Source organism: Peromyscus maniculatus, chromosome 12 (genome assembly GCF_049852395.1).
Source record: "Peromyscus maniculatus bairdii isolate BWxNUB_F1_BW_parent chromosome 12, HU_Pman_BW_mat_3.1, whole genome shotgun sequence".
Lineage (NCBI taxonomy): Eukaryota > Metazoa > Chordata > Mammalia > Rodentia > Cricetidae > Peromyscus > Peromyscus maniculatus.
Genome location: NC_134863.1, coordinates 1866689 through 1889419, shown reverse-complemented (window position 1 = coordinate 1889419; position 22731 = coordinate 1866689). Strand labels below are relative to the sequence as shown.

Here is a 22731-nt window from a genome sequence, read left to right as displayed (position 1 = left end):
GATCTGGAAGCCTGTCTGATATAGTAAGCTTTTAGATCAACATTTAAATGCCATATTCTTCAGATCTCTGAAGTATGAGGGCTGTCCAGGCATATCTGAATAGACAAACTTTGTTTCTAATTACTTGTTTCAAGCTCAACCCTAAAAACATATGCAAGAGACTGAGTAAATGAGTAAACTTACATCAGTACTTACTTACCCTGACTACAATTAAAAAATTTGATTACTTATGACTGACTATTTATCTTCTCTAACAGTCTACAAAAGTAGCCTAAAAACAATGCTTTTAAGTTGAAGCTCTTCTAGCATTAAATACAGGTTCAGTAAAGAAATCAAAACAAAATATCATTATACAACATTCTTAAGCCTGAACGTACCTTGGGTAAGAAGAAACATTTTTTAAGCCATTGGTTTTTAACTATAAAAACTGTTCTTAAAAGACTGATATCTCTCAAATGTCTTCCACCACTGCAACTAGACTCTTTTTGGAACTCTAGTCCTGCCATACATTTGCAAACCTCAGCTGTTTCCTATGATTCCTTTCTGTTGCAAAGTTTGGCTGCCAGAGCAGGGTATATTCCTGTGAATAAAAGCATTGATGTGCAGCTTTAATATTAATCAAGTACCTTATTTATTAAACATATGTAAATTCTCTAGAAACTTGCTGTTGAACACTTGGTAAAGACATAAATATTAGGTGTTAACCCGAGTAGATCTTTATAACCTTAGTAAAAGATGACTGCCAGCCACATGGCTGCCCAAGATGTCACCAGCCAAGATGGAGGGAGCCACGTAGTTGCTGTTTAAAGCTCGTTTTTCTAAACAATAATTACTTGCACACATACACACAGTTGGATCCAAGTTACACACATACATACATACAGTTAAAGCTTGCTTACATTTTCAAGTCACATACCTGTATACATACACACATAAGCAGTTTGCAGAATCATTAGCTATTCTTAAGATAAAAACCAATAAGAATTAACTTTCAAATTCAGTATTTGCAGGTATAAGAAACCATAACAAACAGTTTACATCACATCCCCTCTGACCTTCTACAACCTTCCTTGTACCCTCAGTCCATTCCTTTGATCCCTCAGACATTTACTCTAGACAAATTCCACCTTTTCTTTTCCTTCAAAACAGAAACTCTTACCAAAGTCTTTCTTGTGATTTCCCTCAGTACTCTAGAATATATTGTCAAGTTACAATATTTAAAACAAGAACAGAAATACATGCATATACCATAACAAAAATAACTCTCAATTTGCATCAGCACTGTACCGCAGACAAGAAACTGTTGGTGACATTCCATTCTTGGAGCCAGACCTTGATCAGGTTTTAGCCCCAGGGCAGGTCTTGGGAGCCCCACCCAACAGCATGGAAGAGAATGGGGAAAGTGTGCACCATGGAGAAAAAAGATTGCTGTTAACCTCAGACCCTCAAGTACACGAGAACGGCAGTCTGAAAGTGACTCCATGCCCTGGCTGGGCCCACAGACCTGTAGGCCACTCCTCAGCTGTGACCCTGAAGGGGCAGTTAGTTCTCCACCAGCCCCCACACTGAGCTCCTTGAGGCTCCTGCTGGCTCCCGCCAGTTCCGCCCCATGTTCACACAGGAGCCCAGCCAGAACCTGCCCGCCATATCTGAGCCCCACAGTACTCACAGCCCGCTCTAGCACAAAGCCATGCCTAGTTCCCATGCAGCCAAGCCTCTACTCCACAGCTTTTTGAGCGAGCTGGGGCCCCGAACCCACTGCATCTAGGCCCCGTGATGCTCACAGGCCGCCTAGCCCTCTCAGCGGCACCCTGGGTCCCCCAAGTAGCAGCTGTGCAGCCGCCGCCTGCACTCATTGAAAGCTTTCTGCTGCCTGCTGCCTGTGCTCTGGTCAGAGAGAGCAAGGAAGCAATGTTAGGTTAGTCTGTGCCAGTTCAACCACGGAAGGGGTCTCCATCCCTTCAGCTGGCAATCCGGCCCACAAGTCCCAATGCATACACAAGCTCAGGCATAAAACACTCACACATGTGGCCACAGTTCTCACACGTTTATACATTTATGAAGGTATAACAAATAACACTGACGAACAAGATAGGCAGACAAAAAGGAAGAACAAGGGCCCTACAGATGGTCCAGGCAGACGAGAGTCCGGAGAGGGAGCCTCGATAATGCCAAAGACCTACGGATGGGACAGGGAGAATTCAACAGTCTCCCGATCCCCAGACGGACCCCTCACAGGTGTCCAAACAGACGGACCCCTCACGGGCATCCTAACAGACGGACCCCCCACGGGCATCCTAACAGATGGACCCCTCACGGGCATCCTAACAGACGGACCCCTCTCAGGCGTCCTATGACGGGGGGACCTGTGAGGACCCCCGCGTCCTGATGAGGGGTTGGAACATCTTCCAACTCCTCCAGGGTCACCTTACAGGCACGTCCGCCAAGGTGAGCCTGTCAGATTCAACCGCCGGCTTCGGATAAGAGAATGAAAGTAAAAGGAAAACAAAGACAAGAAAATGGAGCGCTCTTACCGATCGGTGCAGATGGACCTCCAGAGCTCTTAGGGGTCCCGGCAGGGGGGTCTCCGGGGATCCCGGACGAGCCCCCAAATGTTGTGCCCAGATCGTGACCCCCAGAGAGACCACCAAAGACGAGCATGCCGGAATGCAAAAGCAAGGTTTAATTCTGGATATCCAAAAGCAATACAAGCCTAGGCAGGGACTTTGTCCAATACATCCAACGCAGTGGAGGCTGGAGGAAGTGCCCACCTGTCTTCAAGCTCAGTTTTTAAAGGGAAAAGTCACAAGGTTACATCATTTAGGGGTGCTAGTACAGGTACAATTCTGATTGGCTTGCTTCTAGGGACTTCTAGAAATTACTTCTAAGGGAGTGGTTGCCCGCCACCATTTCTCATTGGCTGCCCTCAGGTGGGGGCATTTCTGTGGTCAGTTACCCTGGAAACCAGGGAGGGGACATTCCATAGTCTGGCAGGCATTACCTCGTGACTATTTTGTGACTCGGTACTTTTACACTTCCTGGTTTCTGGAATCTGAACTGACTGGTTTCAGTAACTAATGGCCTATTCCCAAAAGGAGAAATCTTAGGCCTTAATTTTAGGGTGAAAGCATTTTGGTCTTATTTCTAAGATGGCTCATTTTGGTCTCACAATTCCAATTTTACTGAGATATTAAAACTAGAAGAGAGAAGCCAGAATGTGTTGTTACTTGTCTGTACTCCCTACTTTATTCTAAGGAAAGCACCCTCTTCATAGTTAGCTGCTTTACTGGAGCATGTTTAGGTTACTTCTATGTTCTCCCTTGAGCTTGTCTATTTCCTTGCAACATCTATAGCATATACAGACAAAGTTGATGCTTTGTATTTGAACAAATCTATTGCCTGATTTTATCATTGGGTTTTAAGATCTTAGGGAGAGGAATTTTGCCTCTGAATGTTCAGTCTCAGCAGCACTTGGTTTATGTTGATTCACAAATATTGTGAGAATAAAAACATTTGCTGTAAGTTCAGCAAATTTTTTAAAAATTTTCTCTTTTTATTTTATTTTATTTTATTTTATTTTATTATTTTATTTCCGAATGCCGTTTATTGAAGGAGGGAGGAGGTCTTAAATACAGGCTTACAGCACAATGGGAGAACCCTGGAGGAGCAGAAGTTCACTATCAATGTTTTACAATCTTGCATCTAAGCTGTTAACGCCCATTATGCAGGATACAAAGACAAAGAACTTCCCTTAAGCATTCAGGAGGGTGGAACCCCGCAGGGAATTAGCATAGGGAGGATATCAAGGTCAAGGTCAGCAAGCAAGGCAACAGTTACCCAAAACGGGAGCCAGGGCCCTACAGGTCCCCCTTTTACTAAAAAATGAGCTTAAGTTCAGCAAATTTTTACACTGGGTACCTATTTGTGTTGTTATCATTTCTGGTGTTATTGGCTCTATGCCAGTGACTTAAGACTGAGAAAGTTAAGTTTCTCAAGTACAATCTTACATGATGATATTTTGCTGCTTTTAATTTACCTTTCTGAAGTGATAAAATCCGAAAAGTATATTATGTCCAAATTCATCAACATAATCGAGCCTTATTTCCTCTTTATCTAGTGGTATTAATGTGTAGCAAATAGATTTGTGAATGAATAATCCATGTAGTTTTAGGGTGGGTGGGGGAAAGATGGTCAGAGTCTTTCTGGTCGTCACATAAAAGAGTAACAACTGTGTGATTAATTCTTCTCTCTATATAACACATGACTCATACCATGGTATCAGGAACTTAGCAAGTCATCTAAGTTGGAGGTCCTTTGACTCCCAGTTGAAGCTATAGTAAAGATGCATCAAATGTTCAAAGTTTGATTTGAATTTTGTTTTTGCATTTTGTCTAGTTCATTTCTAGGTCATATTTTAGTATCTGGCATACATCTTACAGTTTAATTGTAGTATTTTATTTGGACTTTTATGTAGTTGATGCCATTTTAGAGTGTAAAGAGGTAGTTATAAATCTATTAAGAGTCACTCTTGGGGGTGAATGTATTATATTTAAAATGCTTCTCTTCTCATCTATGAACGAAACATGTCAATTTAAAATAGTGAGTTCCAGGCTAGCCAGAGCTACATAGTGAAACCCACTTTCAAAACAAAGGAAAACACAAAAGAAATAAGTATATTTTTAATGTTAGCTATGTTTTTGAAATACTTATTTTGGAAACTAAAGTTAAATTGCTGTCCTAGTGACCTCATTTTAACAAGATAATCAGTATGGTTTTCTCCTCCTCTTCTTTTGTTGTTTGTTTTGTTTTTTGTTTGTTTGTTTTTTTCTGAGACAGGGTTTATCTGTGTAGCCTTGGCTGACCTGGAACTTGCTCTGTAGACCAGGCTGGCCTTGAACTCAGAGATCCACCTGCCTCTGCCACCCAAGTGCTGGGATTAAAGGTATATGCCACTACCACCAGGATAGTGTTATCTGATGGTTTTTTTCCTCTGTGAATTAAAAATTTACCATTAAACTAGCATTTGTATAAATTGTCTCTGTAGATGATGGCTGTAATTTAATTGCAAAGTTTTTGTTTTCCAAAGCTTTATAGGGCTGGGAGCATAGTTCAGTAGTAGTGTGTTTGAGTGGGGTACTTGAGGCCCTAGGTAATAGTTGAGTGATGGGGATTACCTGGTAGATGCAGGGCTCCTTTGATCAGGGACAGGAGCCCTAACTACTCGGACCAGTGGAGACCCTGGGTGGTCCACCTCAGTATTATAGAAAACCTTAACCTTTTGTTGCATTTTCTAAGATTGAGTGAAATTCTCATAAAAAAATTACTGGAGTATGTATATTGTTAATTGAACTGTCTGGTTTTGCCCATTAATTTTATGTTAGAGTCCTTGGCTAAGAATCTCAGCTAGGGGAAAATGTTCATTTTATGATAGTTTCCTCATAATTGATACATGCCAGTATAAAATTGAGTAGGAATTTATATACATGTTCAGTAATGTTGATAAAGTTTGACACAATGCTTTCTAGTGGCATTTTCCTTTTTTTTTCTTTTTTTAACTTATAATTTTAACCTTTATTTATAATGACATTACATAACAAATAAAAAACCCCACAAATTTATTGTAAAAAAATGGTTTTTCTTTTATGTTTTTTAAAACCTAGTGGCATTTTCATTAAAAATACTTTTTCATACTGTATATTTTGATCATATTCTTCTCCCCATATCTTCCCTACCCCTGCCTGTTAACACGTTTTCTCTGTCTGTCTGTCTGTCTGTCTGTCTGTCTCTTTCTCTCTCTTTGTCACAAAAACCAAAAACAAAACAAATTTGAAAATCAAGGCAAATAACAAAAGAACACAAAAACCTACCCACACACGAAAATGGAGTCTGTTTTGTGCAGGCCTGCTGTTCCTGGGCATGGTGCCTCCCTGGAATGTGGTTGATATGTCCAGTGACCATGCAGTAAGATTCCATTAGAGAAAACTGACACGTAGGGACTCACAGAGAATACATGTACATGACCTGTTAGGGTTCAAACCAGACAAAATCCCAGTACTGAGAAGGGGAAGTGGACACAAAGTTCCACCTACCAAGAAGCTATTTATAATTGACACCAACTGGCATTTTCATTTTAAGAGACTATTAGGCCAGATATTTCCTGAGGCATAATACTTTTTTGAGGGACGTTTGCCTTTGGGTGAAATAATTTGTGAAAACTAATCTACAAAAGGCTTAATTTTGTATCTTGTGCTGGATGGTGGTGGCTCATGCCTTTAATCCCAGCACTTGGGAGGCAGAAACAGGTGGATCACTGAGTTTGAGGCCAGCCTGATCTACAGAGTGAGTTCCAGGACAGCCAAGGCTACATAGAGAAGCCCTGTCTCAAAAGAACAAAAAACAAAACAAAACAAAAGCCCAACAAAACAAACAACAAAAAACTATGTATCTCTTAATAATTATGAGCTTTTAAGTTGACACTGACATTCTTTTGTATAGGAGTTAAAGTTCCTCGGAATTTTCGCTTGTTGGAAGAACTTGAAGAAGGACAGAAAGGAGTAGGTGATGGTACGGTTAGCTGGGGCCTTGAAGATGATGAAGACATGACACTTACAAGGTGGACAGGCATGATTATTGGGCCACCAAGGGTCAGTGCTATAAATTATACATGTTTACTGTTACTATTTATTGTTTATTTTGAGTGAACATTTAATTTTATTGTAATAAAAGACAAATGTGATAACTTTTGACAGGAAGAATTCCTGCATTTTTATGTATGTTCTATATATATTTCTTTATTGATACCTCTCTTTTGAAGGGTATAAGCTTGATTAGCAGGAGGACTAGGGTGGAGGAGGAGTGCCATGGTTGTTGCCCTCAAAGTGCTTATGTTTTAGTAGAAAAGGAAAAAAAATCAGTCCAAGTGTTAGATTCTAATATGGCTGAGCAAGTTTACCATGGTTCTTCTACTGGAATAAATTTAGGAAGGCTGAACAGAGGAGGAAGTTGCCTTTGGAATGGGCCATTAAAAGACTAATTAGGATTTCCGAAGGTTGAGATGGGATGGAAAATATTCCATATCAGAGAGGAAGAAAAGGGAGGAGATGGAGGGGATATTTGGAAGTGTATGTCACATATTGCCTGCTCTCTTATGTGACTGAAGATCTCTAGATTGGCTTGCAGTGATTATGCCCTCTGTTTTGCAGGCCTGCGTGGGATATTGTAGGTCTTAATGCCCTAATTTACAAAATATAGCAGTAAATCTAAGCCTTTCCTGGAGTTAGTAGCTCAGTGGTAGAACATGTGAAGTTAATATGCCTATCACATGGGTTTTTCAACAACAATAAAATGAAATATCCCTTTGAGATAGGGTTTTTCTGTGTAGCTCCAGTTGTCCTGGAACTCACTCTGTAGACCAGGCTGGCCTCAGACTCATAGAGATCCACCTGCCTCTGCCTCCTAAATGCTGAGATTAAAGGTGTGCACCAACACTGCCTGGCTAAGAGTCTTAAATATTTTCTAGTATTGTTATTGATCTCTTGTGCATTTGTTCTTAGGTCTTTCTCAGGATTGTGTGAATTTTTTTTTTTTAAACATATTTTTTTCCCAGATGGAGATAGGTTTTCCTACAGTGTAGTATTTATTCAGTGGTTTCATGCAGTGCATTGAAGTAGGTGTTATTTAATGTTGTGACTTCCTGGGAAAATACAAAATTGAAAGATTTATTTATTTGTTTGCTTGTTTATTGTGATACTGGGATTGAACCTAAGGCATTGCATGTGCTTGACAAGTTTACTACCACTGAGCTGTATCCCCAGACTCTTATTTTTTTTTCTGAGATCCAGTCTTTGAATCCTCCAGGCTGGCTGTGAACTCACTCTGTGGGCTAGGTAGACTTTGTACTTTAGTCCTGCTAGTTCAGCCTTCTGAGTAGTTTAGGACTATGGTCTCTTCCATGAGCCCCAATTTTTTCTCTCTTACCTTCTGATGAAAGAATTTTACCTGTTCTGTTTGGATAGAATTTTGACTTTTTCCTGGTTATCAAAAAAATGTTAGCAATGTTAGACAAGTGTGTTTTATGACATTTGCTGGTGTTCCTTTGCAGTCCTTTTATACCAAGTCTGTTAAGAGGACACAGCTTGCAGACTTCATGTGCACTCTTGAAAGTGTCCTTCTGACTTGTGCTCTGATTCTTCTATAAGACTTCTGAGAAAGGAAATATAAGATTGATGGTTAAAAGACTTTATAACTTGGTATTTGTAATGAAAACTGATTTGGTTTTTCACTGTTGGTAAACATTATTATGATAGTCTAGCTAAAAGAAAATTAAAAGCAAGTAGTTGTAACATTCTGGCATAGACTGGTTTGAAGATTTAAGTAAAAACTTGGTAAAATATAACTTTGAAATTATTTAGGTTGGGTTTTTCTTCAGTCATTACCCTCAGTAGACTTTATATCTGAATTTACCATTGGTCTTGAATACAGACTCTTAGCATAGTTTCCCTGTGGGGAGGAAATGCTGTAGCTCCTACTTTATTTTTCTTCATTTGGGTCCCCAGTGGGATTCCTAAGCTACTTGCTTTTCCTGGTGTCATTTGACACACAGGAAATAGCAAGTTCTGCCCTTATCCAATTGGAGCTAAAGGCTATTTGTGTAGCTCCTGTCTCTTAGCTCCCTGAGACACAGGCAGAGATGTCATGGGCCTTCTCTGTGGGTCACTGCATTGGAGTTGTGTGTGTGGAGTGCTACCTTTCTTCACCTTAAAGGGTTATTACTGAGGTGTATAATGTACATTTATTTCTTTAGAGTTTTACATGAGTTTTACATGACAAGGTAGGCTCTATAGAATTTTACACTACTCGCTTAAGAGTGCACAATCTGGAGTATGGTTGCACAAAGAGAGCCTGATTCAGCAGTACTAAACAAGAGTGAGGGCACCGAACAAGATCTATTAGATTTTTCTCTATCCCTGTCTTTTTAGAGATGAAAAATTTCCTTGTTTTCTGGTTGTAAGGATGAGGTTTAATGGCCTGCTTTAGGGTATGCCTTCCAAGTTTTGTGATCTGATTCAAGAGAGAAGAGAAGGACCTGCTTCTATTTATTTGTTTGTTTGTTTGTTTGGTTGGTTGGTTGGTTGGTTTTTGAGGGGCAGGGTCTTGCTGTGTAGCCCAGGCTGATTTCAGACTTGAAGTGATCCTCTTGCCTTAGCTTCCCTAATGCTTGGATTACAATCTTACCACTATGCCTGGAATTTTTTGTTTTGTTTTTTCTTTTTAATATAATTTCTTTAGATAATCTGATCTGCATTCAAATTGGAGAACCACGAAAAAGATTCTCTCTTGAGAACTGTTTGATTTCCCTCAATTTTATATAGCACCAAATTGCTGGGTGTATGACTGTTAGCTGTCAAATTTGGGTGAGTTTTGTAGAGCTCTTTCAAAATATTGAAGTATTTAATAGCACGTATCAGATTGTTTCATACTTTTATATGACAGTAGTTTAATGTTGCATATCAGAACTCTACTTGATAATAGCTCTTATTTGTCAAAGCTAAATGTTTGAATAAGTTCTATGTTGTTATCATGGCTTATTTTCTCCCTAGTTTTATATTTTATACAGACATAAGTAGGTATTACATTTGCTACATTCATTTATTATATAATTTCCTGTTTCAGAACTGTACTGGTAAGTGAACAAAAGCTATAATGAGAAAGAAAAGCTAATCATTACATGAGAATAAGCCCTTAATAGCCTTGCTGTATAAGTTATAGCTTTAAAATTCCTGTATTATAAGAATGTAGTATTATGTAAACTTCACTAATTAGAAACCATGTTTGAAAATATGTGTAAATATAAAGTATACATTAATTTGGATAATGGAGTTAATAAACCACAGAATTTATTAAGTAACAGGAAACAAATTGTTGTTGTAAGATGAGGTATGTTAGAATTTTCCTTTGCTAGAAGTAATTGCTTCCTGTCTGTGAAAAGTAATCATAATTTTTTATCCAACAAATCCATGTGAGAATAAAAAGATGCATCATTAATATTATTGAAATGATAGAAACCAATGAGATTGTTCTGGATGGTAAAAACCTTTATGTATGTGTGATATAAGCCACATACTTGTCCTTTCAGTATACCTTTTTTTTTTTAAAACAAAATCTAAATTTAAGTTGGTCTTTCTTTCTGTTATTGGCAACATTTGTGTCATAAAAAGTAAGTTCTGATTAATCTGATTCCACTTGGTAGGATTATTTTAGTTTCATACTATAAGTATGCTTGGTGCATTTTTCCTAACTAGTTCAAATAACTTCGCACAGAAGTTTGTATACAATCATAAACATCATCATGACAAGTTATTACCAGTTGGGCAATATTTTAGTTTTTGTCATGATCATCCTTTCTTTTCCCTCTTTCCAGACAAACTATGAAAACAGAATATATAGCCTGAAAGTAGAATGTGGATCTAAATACCCAGAAGCTCCTCCATCAGTTAGATTTGTAACAAAAATTAATATGAATGGAATCAATAATTCTAGTGGAATGGTAAGTTATGGTAATAATTTTATTTCTATATAGCATATAATATGTAGGCAGGAGTTTTGAAAAGTGTTGTTCAGTTGAAAGACTAAAGAAGTTTGTCATTCAGGAGGTAGAGGCAGGATGTTTGGGAGTTTGAGGCCAGCTTGGGCTACATAGTTGACTCTGTCACCAAAAAAAAAAAAAGCTTGTCTTATGCTGTTTTTCATTTTTTTCTCTCCCTTCAAGATATAATGTAACTTTGTAGCTAGCTCCAGGCTAGCCTTGAACTTGAATCAATCCTTCTGTTTCTGCCTTCTGAGTACCAGGAATATAAGCATTAAGCCACCAGGCCTATCTTTAAAATCTTCAGGTGTCAAAAATAACATTTTTTTCTTAGAATTCTATTAATTACATCAATAATCTTAGTTTGAATAAATTTGCTTGATGAAAAGACTTACTATTCTTTAATTATTTCTTTCTTTAGAGGTAAGGTACTTTTTGAGATTAAAAGGATGAATATTCAGGAAGTGTTTTTCTTTGAGGAATAAGTGTGTCTATTTGATTATACATGGCTAAGTGTGATTGACACTTTAAAGCGGATAACAAAAAGAATAAGTTGTCCTGACCCATATAAGTTAGTAGGGTCGCTGACTTTCTACTGTTAGTAGATTGTTGGTTAGGTTCATATTAAGATGCTATGTTGAAAGCACACTGAATTCGGAGGATATGTTAGGGAACAAAATAGCATCAGCATAGGGATGAACTTCATCCCTCCTAGGAAGGAAGACTGTCAATATTCTTGGCTTTGTGTATTGTTTATTCCATCTGTGTCTGTGTTTCCTCTCCCCACCAATATTTTATGTATGTACACATTCATTCTCTCTCACTTCTCTTTTCTTCTATTATTGAAAGTCACAAGTTTATGTTAATACTGTTAGAAACAAAGAATAATTTTGGTGTTGTACAAAAGTACATGTGAACAAAACAAAAGTAGCTGGGCAGTGCCATTCTTTCTGCACAGGTGGTACAACAGAACCCAAACCTTGCTATCAAGCATACATGGGCAAGATATTTTTTCACCTTTTATTCTTGATGTAGGTAGTAACTATGTCTTATCCTATTGGTGGGTGCTTGTCTTCACACCTGAGGAGATTGGCTAATTGGCACAAAGGGGAAGGTCTGGGAAATAGCAGTCCTTGCTGGTCTAAAACTAACTTGGGAGCCACAAGTTTTCCTTGGGGAATAAAAAGTCTGATTTCATTTTACACTTCCAGGAAACAGTTTATCACAGAGAAATCAGGGCAGGAGCTCAAGGAAAGAACTACAGTAGAACCATGGAAGAATACTCCTTACTGGTTCATTTCTTCTGGAGTGCTCAGATACCTTTCTTACATAGCTCAGGCCAACTTGCCCAAGAGGACACTGCACACGGTTGTAGTTCTCCTTCATCAATTAGCAATTAAGAAAATGTCCCATAGACTTGCCCACAGGCCAGTCTGGTAGAGGCAGTTCCTTAGTTGAGGTTCCCCCTTCCCAGATGTCTCTAGTTTGTTTAAAATTTACAAAAATTAACCAGCATAAGTATGTGAAGTAAAGGTGTGCTCATGTGGAAGTCAGAGAACAACTCTCTGGGAGTCAGGTCTCTCCTTCTCCACAGTGGAGTCCTCACCAGATGAGCCGTATGTCCTGCTTCCCACAATCTGTACAGAGCAAGTCGCCAGGATAATAACCACTGCTATTTTGTTTCAAAACAGATTTTAAATCCAAAATTGTGGCTTTTTGATAAAATGACTGGCCAGAAGCTGCAGTGAAGTAGAGCATCAGACTAAAATCTAAATTGAATCATTTGTGTTTTATAATTCTTTGGCTTTGGCCCAAGATGTAACCTTCTCTTCTGTTTAGTAGGTGTCGTTTCTGTGCATAGTACTGTGTTTACACTATGCAAGCCTTCATGTATGAATACATATCTCACTTTGTTTATTATAATGAACATGCCCATTTGAGGTACTTCATATTGAACTATAAAAATTGGATTTCTCATTTTCAGTGTTTAAAATTCTTCACACCACTTGCTGAACAATTAGATTATTTCAAGTTGTCACTGAAAAATTTGCTGCAATGAGTGTTAAAAGTTTTTGCATATATATTTTGTGTGTATGTGTGTGTGTGTAAGTGCACACTTGTGCCACAGTCAAGAGGACAGCTAAAAGTCAGATTTTTCTTTCTATCATGTAGTTTCCTGCAACTCAGGTTGGCAGGCTTGGCGAGGGGTGCTTTGTAGTGAACATTTTTACACAGTGTTTTGTACCTTAAGGCTGTGATGTTCAGCATGGCGTTCATTTGTTTACTTATTTATTTCTAATCTGTTATGTCTGTACTTTTATGAAACACTAGAAAAATTACTAGAAAAATGAAATAAAAAGATAGACAAAATGCTAGTTCAAATTTTGGGGGTAGGAGTGCACCTAGTCGTAAAATTTGGGCTATTGGTCTTATTTCTGTAAGCCTGGTTACATGATTGACATTGCCTCTGTGGGTCTGCTTTTAACAGCAGTGGCCTAAAGCATATCTTCTGCCCCACGGAAAACTCACTTTTTACTTTCAGTTTCATTTACTAACGCTCAGCTAGGAAGTGGCTCATGAACTTCAGTCAGCTTTGGAAACCTTGCCTTTTGATCTGTTTGTTTCAATTAAAACACACACACACACCACACACACACACACACAACCCAACTTATGTTCTTCATAGAAACTTACAAAAATACCAATAATGAAGGGAAAATTTGCATACTCACCCCAGTGCTTCAAAGCATGGCTGAGTAATTAGGGTTATTAAGGAGCTATTTGAAATTGGAGCAAAGGAAATGAAGGAAAGTGGAAGGATAAGGCCACTTAAGTCACTGAGAATGCAGCATTTGTATGAATGCAGATTTTGTCAGATATGTGTATGGGGACATTAAAATATTTTCATAAATATGGGAGATACAAAAAGATTTGAATTCCTTGTTATAAACTAAGTTTTCGAGTATTTGAGAGAAAAGACTAATTTATTTAGTATTTCTTACACTAGTAATTGAACCCTGATTTTCTCCAAGAGCAGCCAATATCTGCTGAGCATCTCTCTAGCACCTACATAAAAATTTTAAATTGAGAAAAATTATTTTTTTCTACTAAGTAATTTTAAGAAAAACCCAATTAGCTGAATTTTAAACAAAACATTGAACATCTTATTTTAATATCTAATAGTTATAAAAATAAGCACAGGCAAAATATTTGTTAATAGTCTTGGAGACATTATGTTTTTCCCTACTGACAAATTTGAACTTGCTTAAAATGTGTTGAGTAGGGGATTCAGGGGATGGGCAGTGAGATGGCTCAGTAGCTGAAAGCACTTGCTGATCCATACTGATGACCAGAGTTCGATCTCTGGAGCCCACATTAAAAAAATGATGTGGTGGCCCAGATCTGTAATCTCAGCATCCTAAGGCATGTGGAGAAATGGCTAGAAACTTGCATAAACAGCACAGCAACAGAAATAACACAATCTAGTACTGAAAGTTGTCCTTCCTTACATGTGCACTGTTGGTGCTCTCAAGCTCTCTCTCATACACACATATACATATACCTAAAGTATATCTTTAAACAAAAGGATTTAAACTGGGTATGTGGTGGCAGATACCTATAATCCTAGCACTTGGAGCTAGAGGCAGTTCAAGGAATTCAAGGTTAACCTCAGCTACATAGCAAGTTTAAAATTAGCCTGGATCACTTGAGACCCTATGCAAAACAATACATCTATGAACTAAAAAGAATTTGGGTTGAGTGGTTTCAGTTTACATGAAACACAAGCTAGTTTGTTTTAATAACTATATATATGTAAACACATGTACATAATTTGTATATATCCACAGTTATAGTTTGTGGCTTTTGTTTAGGTTTAGCATGCGAGTTTTTTCTTTTTTTCTTTCCTTAGGCTACTTATCTGTCCATAGTAGTAAGCAATCCTTAATCCTAAACTTGGACTTGTAATGGTAAAAGTAAATGTACAACTTACTAGAAACAACATTGAAAGTTCATGTGTTGAAGACATGGATTAACCTAAACATCATTGAGAAGAGCTTAAATAAATGCTGAACAGATGGTGAGACCTGCTAAACAAGATGCATTTTCTGTTTAGAGTTAATAACAGAAGAGATACCCCTATACATGGAAATTACTCCTGTAATTCCAACTTTAGGTCTTATTTCTAAAATTTCCAACTTATAATTATATTCTGTATATTCTCTGTGTACATAAAGGAAAAAGGGTGAGAAGAAGAAGAAAAGTAAAACTCAGGATACTTTTAAATGAATTCTACATACTGCATTACTGGTCTGTGTTGTATTTACAGATGCATGCTCACTGGGTTCCTTGCTAGAAGTAGACATTTACTGCCTTGTTCTGCATTACTTCAGTTATCCCTGGTTGAGCTTTCTGAGTAGACAAAGCATATTGCCTACTTTGGTAATAGTTCTTTAAAACATTAGATGCACAAAATAGCTGGGTTCTTAAACTCCCATGAAATAAAACCCTATAGATTGTAAATTTTAGAGGCACCCTTCCCCACCCCAATTCCTGTCTTACTGTTCTGTTGATATGAGATATAACAAGGCAACTCTTACGAAAGGAAACATTTAATTGGGGGCTTACTCAATAGTTTTGGTGGGTTAGTTCATGGTCATCATGGTAGGAAGTAGACAGGCATGGTGCTGGAGCAATAGCTGAGCACTGATCTGTAAACAGAGAGACAAAATGGACCTTTGAAATGTTAAAGCCCACTTCCAACAAGGCCACACCTATTCCAACAAGGTCACACCTCATAGCCCTTCACAAACAGTTCCACTAACTGGTAGTGACTAAATATTTGACTGTATGAGCCTATGGAGGCCATCCTCAATCAAACTAGCACATTGACCAAGCAACTTAGGGGAGCAAGGCTTTATTTTGGCCTGTAGTTTAGGGATACAGTCAAGAAAGGCCAAGTAAGGTAGGTAGGCAATGTTAAGGAAGGGAGAGACATGGACATTTAAGAAAAGGACAGTTGTATAGGGTAAAATAAATTTGTACTAAGATTCTCACATTGAAGATTTTTTTTTTCTCAAAAAAATTTCATGTGTGTCATCTATGTAGTTTTGTACCCCCAACCCCCACCCCACCCAGGAAAACTCTTGGTGAATATTTAAAATCTCCACTTTATAATGTTGTGCCCAGATCATGACCCCCAGAGAGACCACCAAAGACGAGCATGCCGGAATGCAAAAGCAAGGTTTAATTCTGGATATCCAAAAGCAATACAAACCTAGGCAGGGACTTCGTCCAATACATCCAACGCAGTGGAGGCTGGAGGAAGCGCCCACCTGTCTGCAAGCTTAGTTTTTAAAGGGAAAAGTCACAAGGTTACATCATTTAGGGGTGCTAGTACAGGTACAATTCTGATTGGCTTGCTTCTAGGGACTTCTAGAAATTACTTCTAAGGGAGTGGAAGCCCGCCACCATTTCTCATTGGCTGCCCTCAGGTGGGGGCATTTCTGTGGTCAGTTACCCTGGAAACCAGGGAGAGGACATTCCATAGTCTGGCAGGTATCCTCGTGACTGTCTTGTGGCTCTGTACTTTTACACTTCCTGGTTTCTGGAATCTGAACTGACTGGTCTCAGTAACTTCTGGCCTGTTCCAGTAACTTATGGCCTGTAGCTAAAAGGAGCAGTCTTAGGCCTTTAGTTTTGGGGTGAGAGCATTCTGGTTTTATTTTGGTTCCACAATACTGCTACATTGTTCTCCAGAAATTAGACTGCAATCCTGTAGGTTTTGTGTACTGAACACTTAGGCTTATGTTCATCAAGCCTTACTATGTTACAAGGAAGACAAGTACAACGTAAGTAAGGAATCTGCTCATGTTCGAAGGTATTAGTGGCTAGGTTAGAATCCTGAGCCTGCTTAGGAGAGTGGATAGGACGTGTGGCATGGCTGCTCCATGACAAGCCTCCACATCAACTGAACCAAGCTGCCTAGAAGCCAGAAGCTCACCAAGCTCACTGTTTACTGATCTGTGTACACATATTTAGGGCTTTCATTTTTATCAATAATATTTCAGTTCTTGGTGCGCAGTTCTTACTATTTTTGATCCTACTATTGTAAATTTCTTTCTTTCTTTCTTTTTTCTTTTGGTTTTTCGAGACAGGGTTTCTCTATGTAGCTTTGCGCCTTTCCTGGAACTCACTTGGTAGCCCAGGCTGGCCTCGAACTCACAGAGATCCGCCTGCCTCTGCCTCCCAAGTGCTGGGATTAAAGGCGTGCGCCACCACCGCCCGGCTTATTGTAAATTTCTTAATTTTAGTTTTCAGATTCATTACAGGTTTACAGAGATGTAACTTTTTTTTTTTTTTTAACACAGGTACTATGAACTTACTAGATTTAGTAGTTTCTTCTCCCCACTCTTGCCTCTCTTTTCTCCTGTTCCTCCTTCTCCTTTCCTCTCCCTGTCTCCCCCTTCTATCTCTCCCTAATCCTCTCTCCTCCCACCTCTCATCCCTTCCTCCTTCTTGTTCCTCTCTCCATGTTTTTGAGGCAGGGTTTCGCTCTGTATTCCTGGCTGGCCTGGAACTCACTGTATAGGCCAGATTGACCTTCAACTCACAGAGATCCACCTGTCTCTTCCTCCTGAATGCTGGCATTAAAGGTGTGCACTACCGTTCCTGGCCTCCAGTAGTTTCTTTAATGCTATTCTTACAGTTGTCTGTGTACGAGATCATGTCATCTGCAAGTAGAAGTAGTTTAACTTTTTTCTTCCTCTTGGGTTTTATCGGAAATAGAAAGGAGCGTTCTGTCAGTAGATATAAAGTTTGTCTTAAATCAACAACCTTCTACTCACGCTAATCATTAAGAAGGGTTTATAAATGTTTACAAAGTAGTTATTTAATATATTTATATGCATATAATGATTCTGGTAATAAGTTTGCTACATGTTTATTGTAAAATACAAAAAATAGACTTAAATCTACATTTTTAGAAAATCTTGTTAGAGAATATTTTTAAAATACATAATTTTAAAATATATTACAGTATACATTTTAAATCTGCAGTTTTATAGTATAGCATTCTTATTAAAGTATATTTAAAATATTGGTACATAGTAGTACATTATCATCATTAGTAGTTTTAATTTTGTTTCCTGTGAAACAGGATTTCCATGTCTAGCCCAGGGGGGCTTGACCTTGTGATCCTCTTTTCTCTGCTGGGATTGTGCTTCACCATGTCTAGCTCTGGTTCTGCAGTATTTTGTTTTGTAGTTGATTGTCCTTCTTTTCCTCCCCTCTTAGGTGGATGCACGAAGCATACCAGTTTTAGCAAAATGGCAAAATTCCTATAGCATTAAAGTTGTACTCCAAGAGCTAAGACGTCTAATGATGTCCAAAGAAAATATGAAGCTTCCACAGCCACCGGAAGGACAGACGTACAACAACTGATTTTAGTGGATCTCAAACTTGTCTTAAATCAACAACCTTCTACTCATGTTAATGTCTTGATTAAATATCACCATGCAAAATACCCACACATTAAGTAAAAGAATTCCAGCTGGTAAACATGACCTGGACAGTTGTAAGAATATATTTAATATATGTACACCTATTATGTTTTCAGGTAACAAGAGAAGTGCAGCACAATTTTTCTTTTTCTTCTTAAAGCACTGTCATTTAAACATGAGCCTGAAGTATTCAAAATGAATTCAGGTTTTCAAGACAAAAGCATGACAAAGGAGTGTCAGATGGCAGTGAAAACCTTTGTCTCAAGAAGGAAGAACAGAACTGGCATGCTTTATCCATCGTCCTTAGACCACAGTGAACTGTTTAAAGTAGCAGGTATAATGAGTAGTAACAATTGTGTTCACTCTTGATGCGGTGCGGGTGTGGGTGCTGACTGCTATAGCATCAAAAATAGCTTCAGGATTGTTTTGATACCTGTATTTATAATAAAAAGATGTTTGGGGGGTATTGATGAATCTCTGTTAAAAGCTGTTCCCGTTTGTTACATGTAACAGACATGATAAATATTTGTTTACAGTCTTTGTTTAATAAAACATGCTTAGAAGTTTTAAGTGAAGTCAACAAAAAAGAAATAGGTGTATGGATATGTGATTTTGAGATTAAAGTTAGTCTTGAAATGTAAATAAAATACGGAATGTGTCCTCAGAGATTGTGCTATTTCTCTTGCATTGTTATATGTATAGTAGCCATATCAAGGTGGCAAAATTGGGGATTATTAAGCTAGACATAGTGGTGGCAGAGGCAGGAAGATTGCAAGTTCCAGGCTGGCCTGGGCTGGTAAAAAAAGACTACATTTAAAACAAAACAAAACCAAAAATATTGAGAACATCACAGATTTTCATTGAAACACATTTTTATTCTCTTTTATATGCTTGTGGTTGGAATTTACAGAGCATTTACTTTGATATATTACATGCTTAGTTTAATTTCTTTGCATAAAGAGATATCCAAATTAATATATTTCTATATTTGATTTCATCATAGGTAATATTAAAAAAGGATTTTTGCATTTTAGCAGTTTTTATAGTTAGACACTGCAAATTATTCAAATATTCATTCCTTTTTTTGTAACATCTTTATTATGTAAAGCTTTTGGTTACTTACATGGAATATATGGTAGACATTTCCTCCCTATCAACTTTTTTATTTGTTAATTTATTTGGGTGTTTGTGCATGTGCACTTTGTGAAGTTGGCTCTCTCCTTAACTTTCATGTGTATTCCTGGGGTTGAACTCCCATCACCATGCTTGTGAACAAGTGCCTTCACCGCCGAGCCATCTCATCGGTCCCCTCTCCTAAATTTTTTTGTTTTGTTTTGTTTTGTTTTTCGAGGCAGAGTTTCTCTGTGTTGTCTTGTTACCTGTCCTTGTTACTCTGTAGACCAGGCTGGCCTCGAACTCACAGAGATCCACCTGGCTCTGCCTCCCGAGTGCTGGGATTAAAGGCCTGTGCCCCAACCACCTAGCCCTCTCCTATCTTTTAAGACCAACAAAAGTTAATTTTATACATTCCACTTCACTTTCACCTTAACAAGTCTATGTCTGAAGTTGAGAATTCATTTTTATTTTTTTATCAATGTGACAAAGTTTGATTGTCAAAATAAAAAATTAGATGTTCAAACTTTGCCTATAAAAAAGTGAAGGAAAAGTATTCATTGTAGGCTGTGGATTATTAAACTATTTTGGCTACTTTTATAGCAAGGACAGGTTTCTTGAAACATAGGTAGCATGTTTTAATTAAGCCGTTTCATAGTAAAAGCTTTTTTTTCTTTGATCAGCATTGCATTAATTAACCTCTTGACAGTTTGTTTGACACCATCATCCTGTAACTGGTGTTTTAAAGCAGGTGTCACTGTGTAGCCTGTGATGCTCTCAAATGTGCAGCAGTTCTCTTGTCTGAGTTTCCCAAGTGCTGGTTCAGGTGTACACCACCATGTACTAATTTTAACAGTCCAATTATCAAAGATGTTTGTCCTGTGTCTGTGTGTATGTGTATGTGCGCGCGTATGCACGCACGTACATGTGTGCTCATGTACATTTGTGTGTGTGTGCATGTAGAGGCCTTAAGGTTTGGTGTCAAGAATCTCCCTTAATTACTCTTTCACTTTATAATTTGAGACAGGGTTTCTAAGTGAATCCAGAGCTCGCTGATGCAGCTAGCCTTGCTAATCAGCTTCTTGCAGAGATCCCCTGCCTCTGCTTCCCAAGGCTGTAATTACAGCCTCACCTATCATTTGATGTAGGTTCTGGGGACCTGAGCTCCAACAAGCATTTCAATTCATTCATCTCATCAGCTCCTCGAAGATTTTCTAAGTATTTCAAAACAACACAACATACACATACAATTTGTTCCATGTGTAATTTATTAAAACAGACTTAAAATATTATCCTGAAGTAGTATCCTAGTATTTTAATGGTTAAAGATTAAGTTGAATTGCACTGACAGTATAGTCATTACCAGTTCAATATTTTCTTTTCTGCCTTGAAAATGTATCTTGTGATACTGGAAGCTAGTAAAGTGTTGGGATGCTTTTGGTAGGCTGGGGATCTGGTACTTTGGCCTCATGTCCTCACTGTATATGCTACTGTGGAGGTCCTCCCTTCCATCCAAGTCTCTGTTGTCAGAGTCCAGCCTATAAAAAGACATTTACTGTGTTAGGTATTGTGGATCTTAGCAGAAATCTGCGAATGAGTTAACATTTCTAAAGCAGAATCCATTGTGCATGTAACAATTATGATATATATATATGGTAATCTAAGATACCATAATCGATGGAACTTTAGAGTTAATAGAGCCACTTGCAAATATAAGCCATCAGTTTTAAAGCAAATTTTCCTTTGTAAAGTGACTAGGCTTGCAGAAATGTTGTGGTGTAAACAGACTAGAAAATTGCCTTAGAAATTTATTTCAGAGATTTTCAGGTGTGACCCTTGAGGATGACTGTATGTTAATAAAAGCTGCAAAAGTAAAATTTTTGTCCTGTTAGGTCACTGTTATACTTTAATGGCTTTAACTGCTTGGTTGGTTATTTTCAGAATTGATAATTTTTTATTATTTGATAATTTAAAATAAAGCTATTGCATTTGTTTAGGGATCTGTGTATAACTTTCCAGGATTTTGTAACATAAGCATTGGGAGGGGTCAAAGGCATTTTAGTTTTCTGAGTGTGAAAACAAAATATTATTTCATATTATCCTTAAAAAATACTGTTATACTCAACATTTGAGTAGGCAAATAAAGAAGGAAGTAGTTTGGTTTATCAGTCCAAGCTACTTTACCAACAGACTGATTTTAATGCTAATTGCTACCTAATATATGTTATACATTGTAAATGCATGTAAAATTATTTGAAAATTTAGAGCATACTGTTGAAAAACATTCTTAATAGGTTTGATATTCATGGCTTTAGGTCAGGTTTTGTTGCATAGAAAGACAGCATTGAATTGTTTTTGGTCAAAATCCTGTCAGCTTTTTAAATGAATTCTCATGTATGTTTAAAGTGATATAGTTTTGTAGCATGCTTGAAAGGATTTTAGAAAGTATTTAAGGAATCGTTTCTAGTTTTTTCTTCATAAGTACTTTTTAGGTATTTGCATGCAGAGTTAAGATATTATTTATTGTTGGAAAGAATCTAACAGACACTGATTTTACTTTTCTGGTAAGTACTTCCGTTTGACTAGTTTTTGTCTATGTAACTTCTCAAGATTTTAGAAAGGTATACATGTTTTCTGAACTGGAAACACCATGAAAAGGAATAGGTATAGTCAGTGTATTATAGAATCAGTAGGAACTTGAGTGATTAATTCTCATTCAATACTGAATTTACTCAAAAGCAGGGAATCCACAGGAATAGAATTTCTAAAGTTTATATTTTTTGGAGACATTGCCAAAGAGTGGGTGGACTCCCCCTACCCCCAAACTATTATATTGTGTATGCCCATGTGTGTGTATGTGTGTGCATGCATGATAGCTATGGAGGTCAGAGAACAGCTTAAGAGTTTGTTCTCTCTACCATGTGAAGGATTGAACTCAGGTCATCTGGCTTAGGGCCAAGTACCTTTACCCTCTAAGCCATTTTTCCAGCCCCAAGGAAATCTTACACTGAAAATACTAGATGTTTAGAAAGTTTTGTGGAATGTTGAAAAGATACAACATAAGTATTTACTGAAAAGAAAACGAAGGTATTTGATGATACAGAAAAATAAAAAACCCCACCATTTTGTAAAATTAAAGAGTTTGAGAAACGTAAGGAATGAGTTACATGATTTAAAAAGCCATTAGAAGGCCGGAGAAATAGGCCTGATGACTTGAGTTTGGATTTGCAGAAGCTGGGTAAAAAACTAGACACTGTAGTTTGTGTCTAATCCCAACATTTCTCTATCAAGAGGTGGGAAATGGAGACAGAACTTTTAAAAACAACTATTGGATATAAATTGTTTGCTGTGGTATTTATATCCTCAGTGAAAGGTTCTCAGCTAAGAAATAAGGATTTTGCTCCATCTCATTTTTACATGTAGTTTATGAAATCAGTGATAAAAGCTGAATTGATCTTAACTTGGAAGATAAAGCAACTATCCTTTCTGAAGTGGATAACTGGCTAAATCTTGTGTAACAGTTGGGTAGTGATC

The 22731-nt window shown here is 37.7% G+C and overlaps 1 protein-coding gene across 7 annotated transcripts in view; it reads left to right on the top strand.

Moving 5' to 3' along the window:
- Ube2v2 (ubiquitin conjugating enzyme E2 V2) overlaps positions 1-21197 on the top strand; it is a 36469-nt gene extending 15272 nt beyond the window's left edge. For 4 of the 7 annotated variants that reach the window (XM_042258946.2, XM_076548357.1, XM_076548358.1 and 1 more), the window contains 3 exons: positions 6496-6644; positions 10421-10546; positions 17879-21197. In XM_042258946.2, coding sequence (XP_042114880.2) covers positions 6496-6644; positions 10421-10546; positions 17879-18025 — 422 coding nt within the window. In that variant the 3' untranslated portion in view covers positions 18026-21197. Of the gene's footprint in view, positions 1-6495; positions 6645-6680; positions 9414-10420; positions 10547-17878 lie in introns of those variants that run through there. The other 3 variants (XM_076548360.1, XM_076548361.1, XM_076548359.1) reach the window with 3 other exon arrangements.
- The last annotated feature ends 1534 nt before the right edge of the window (positions 21198-22731 follow it).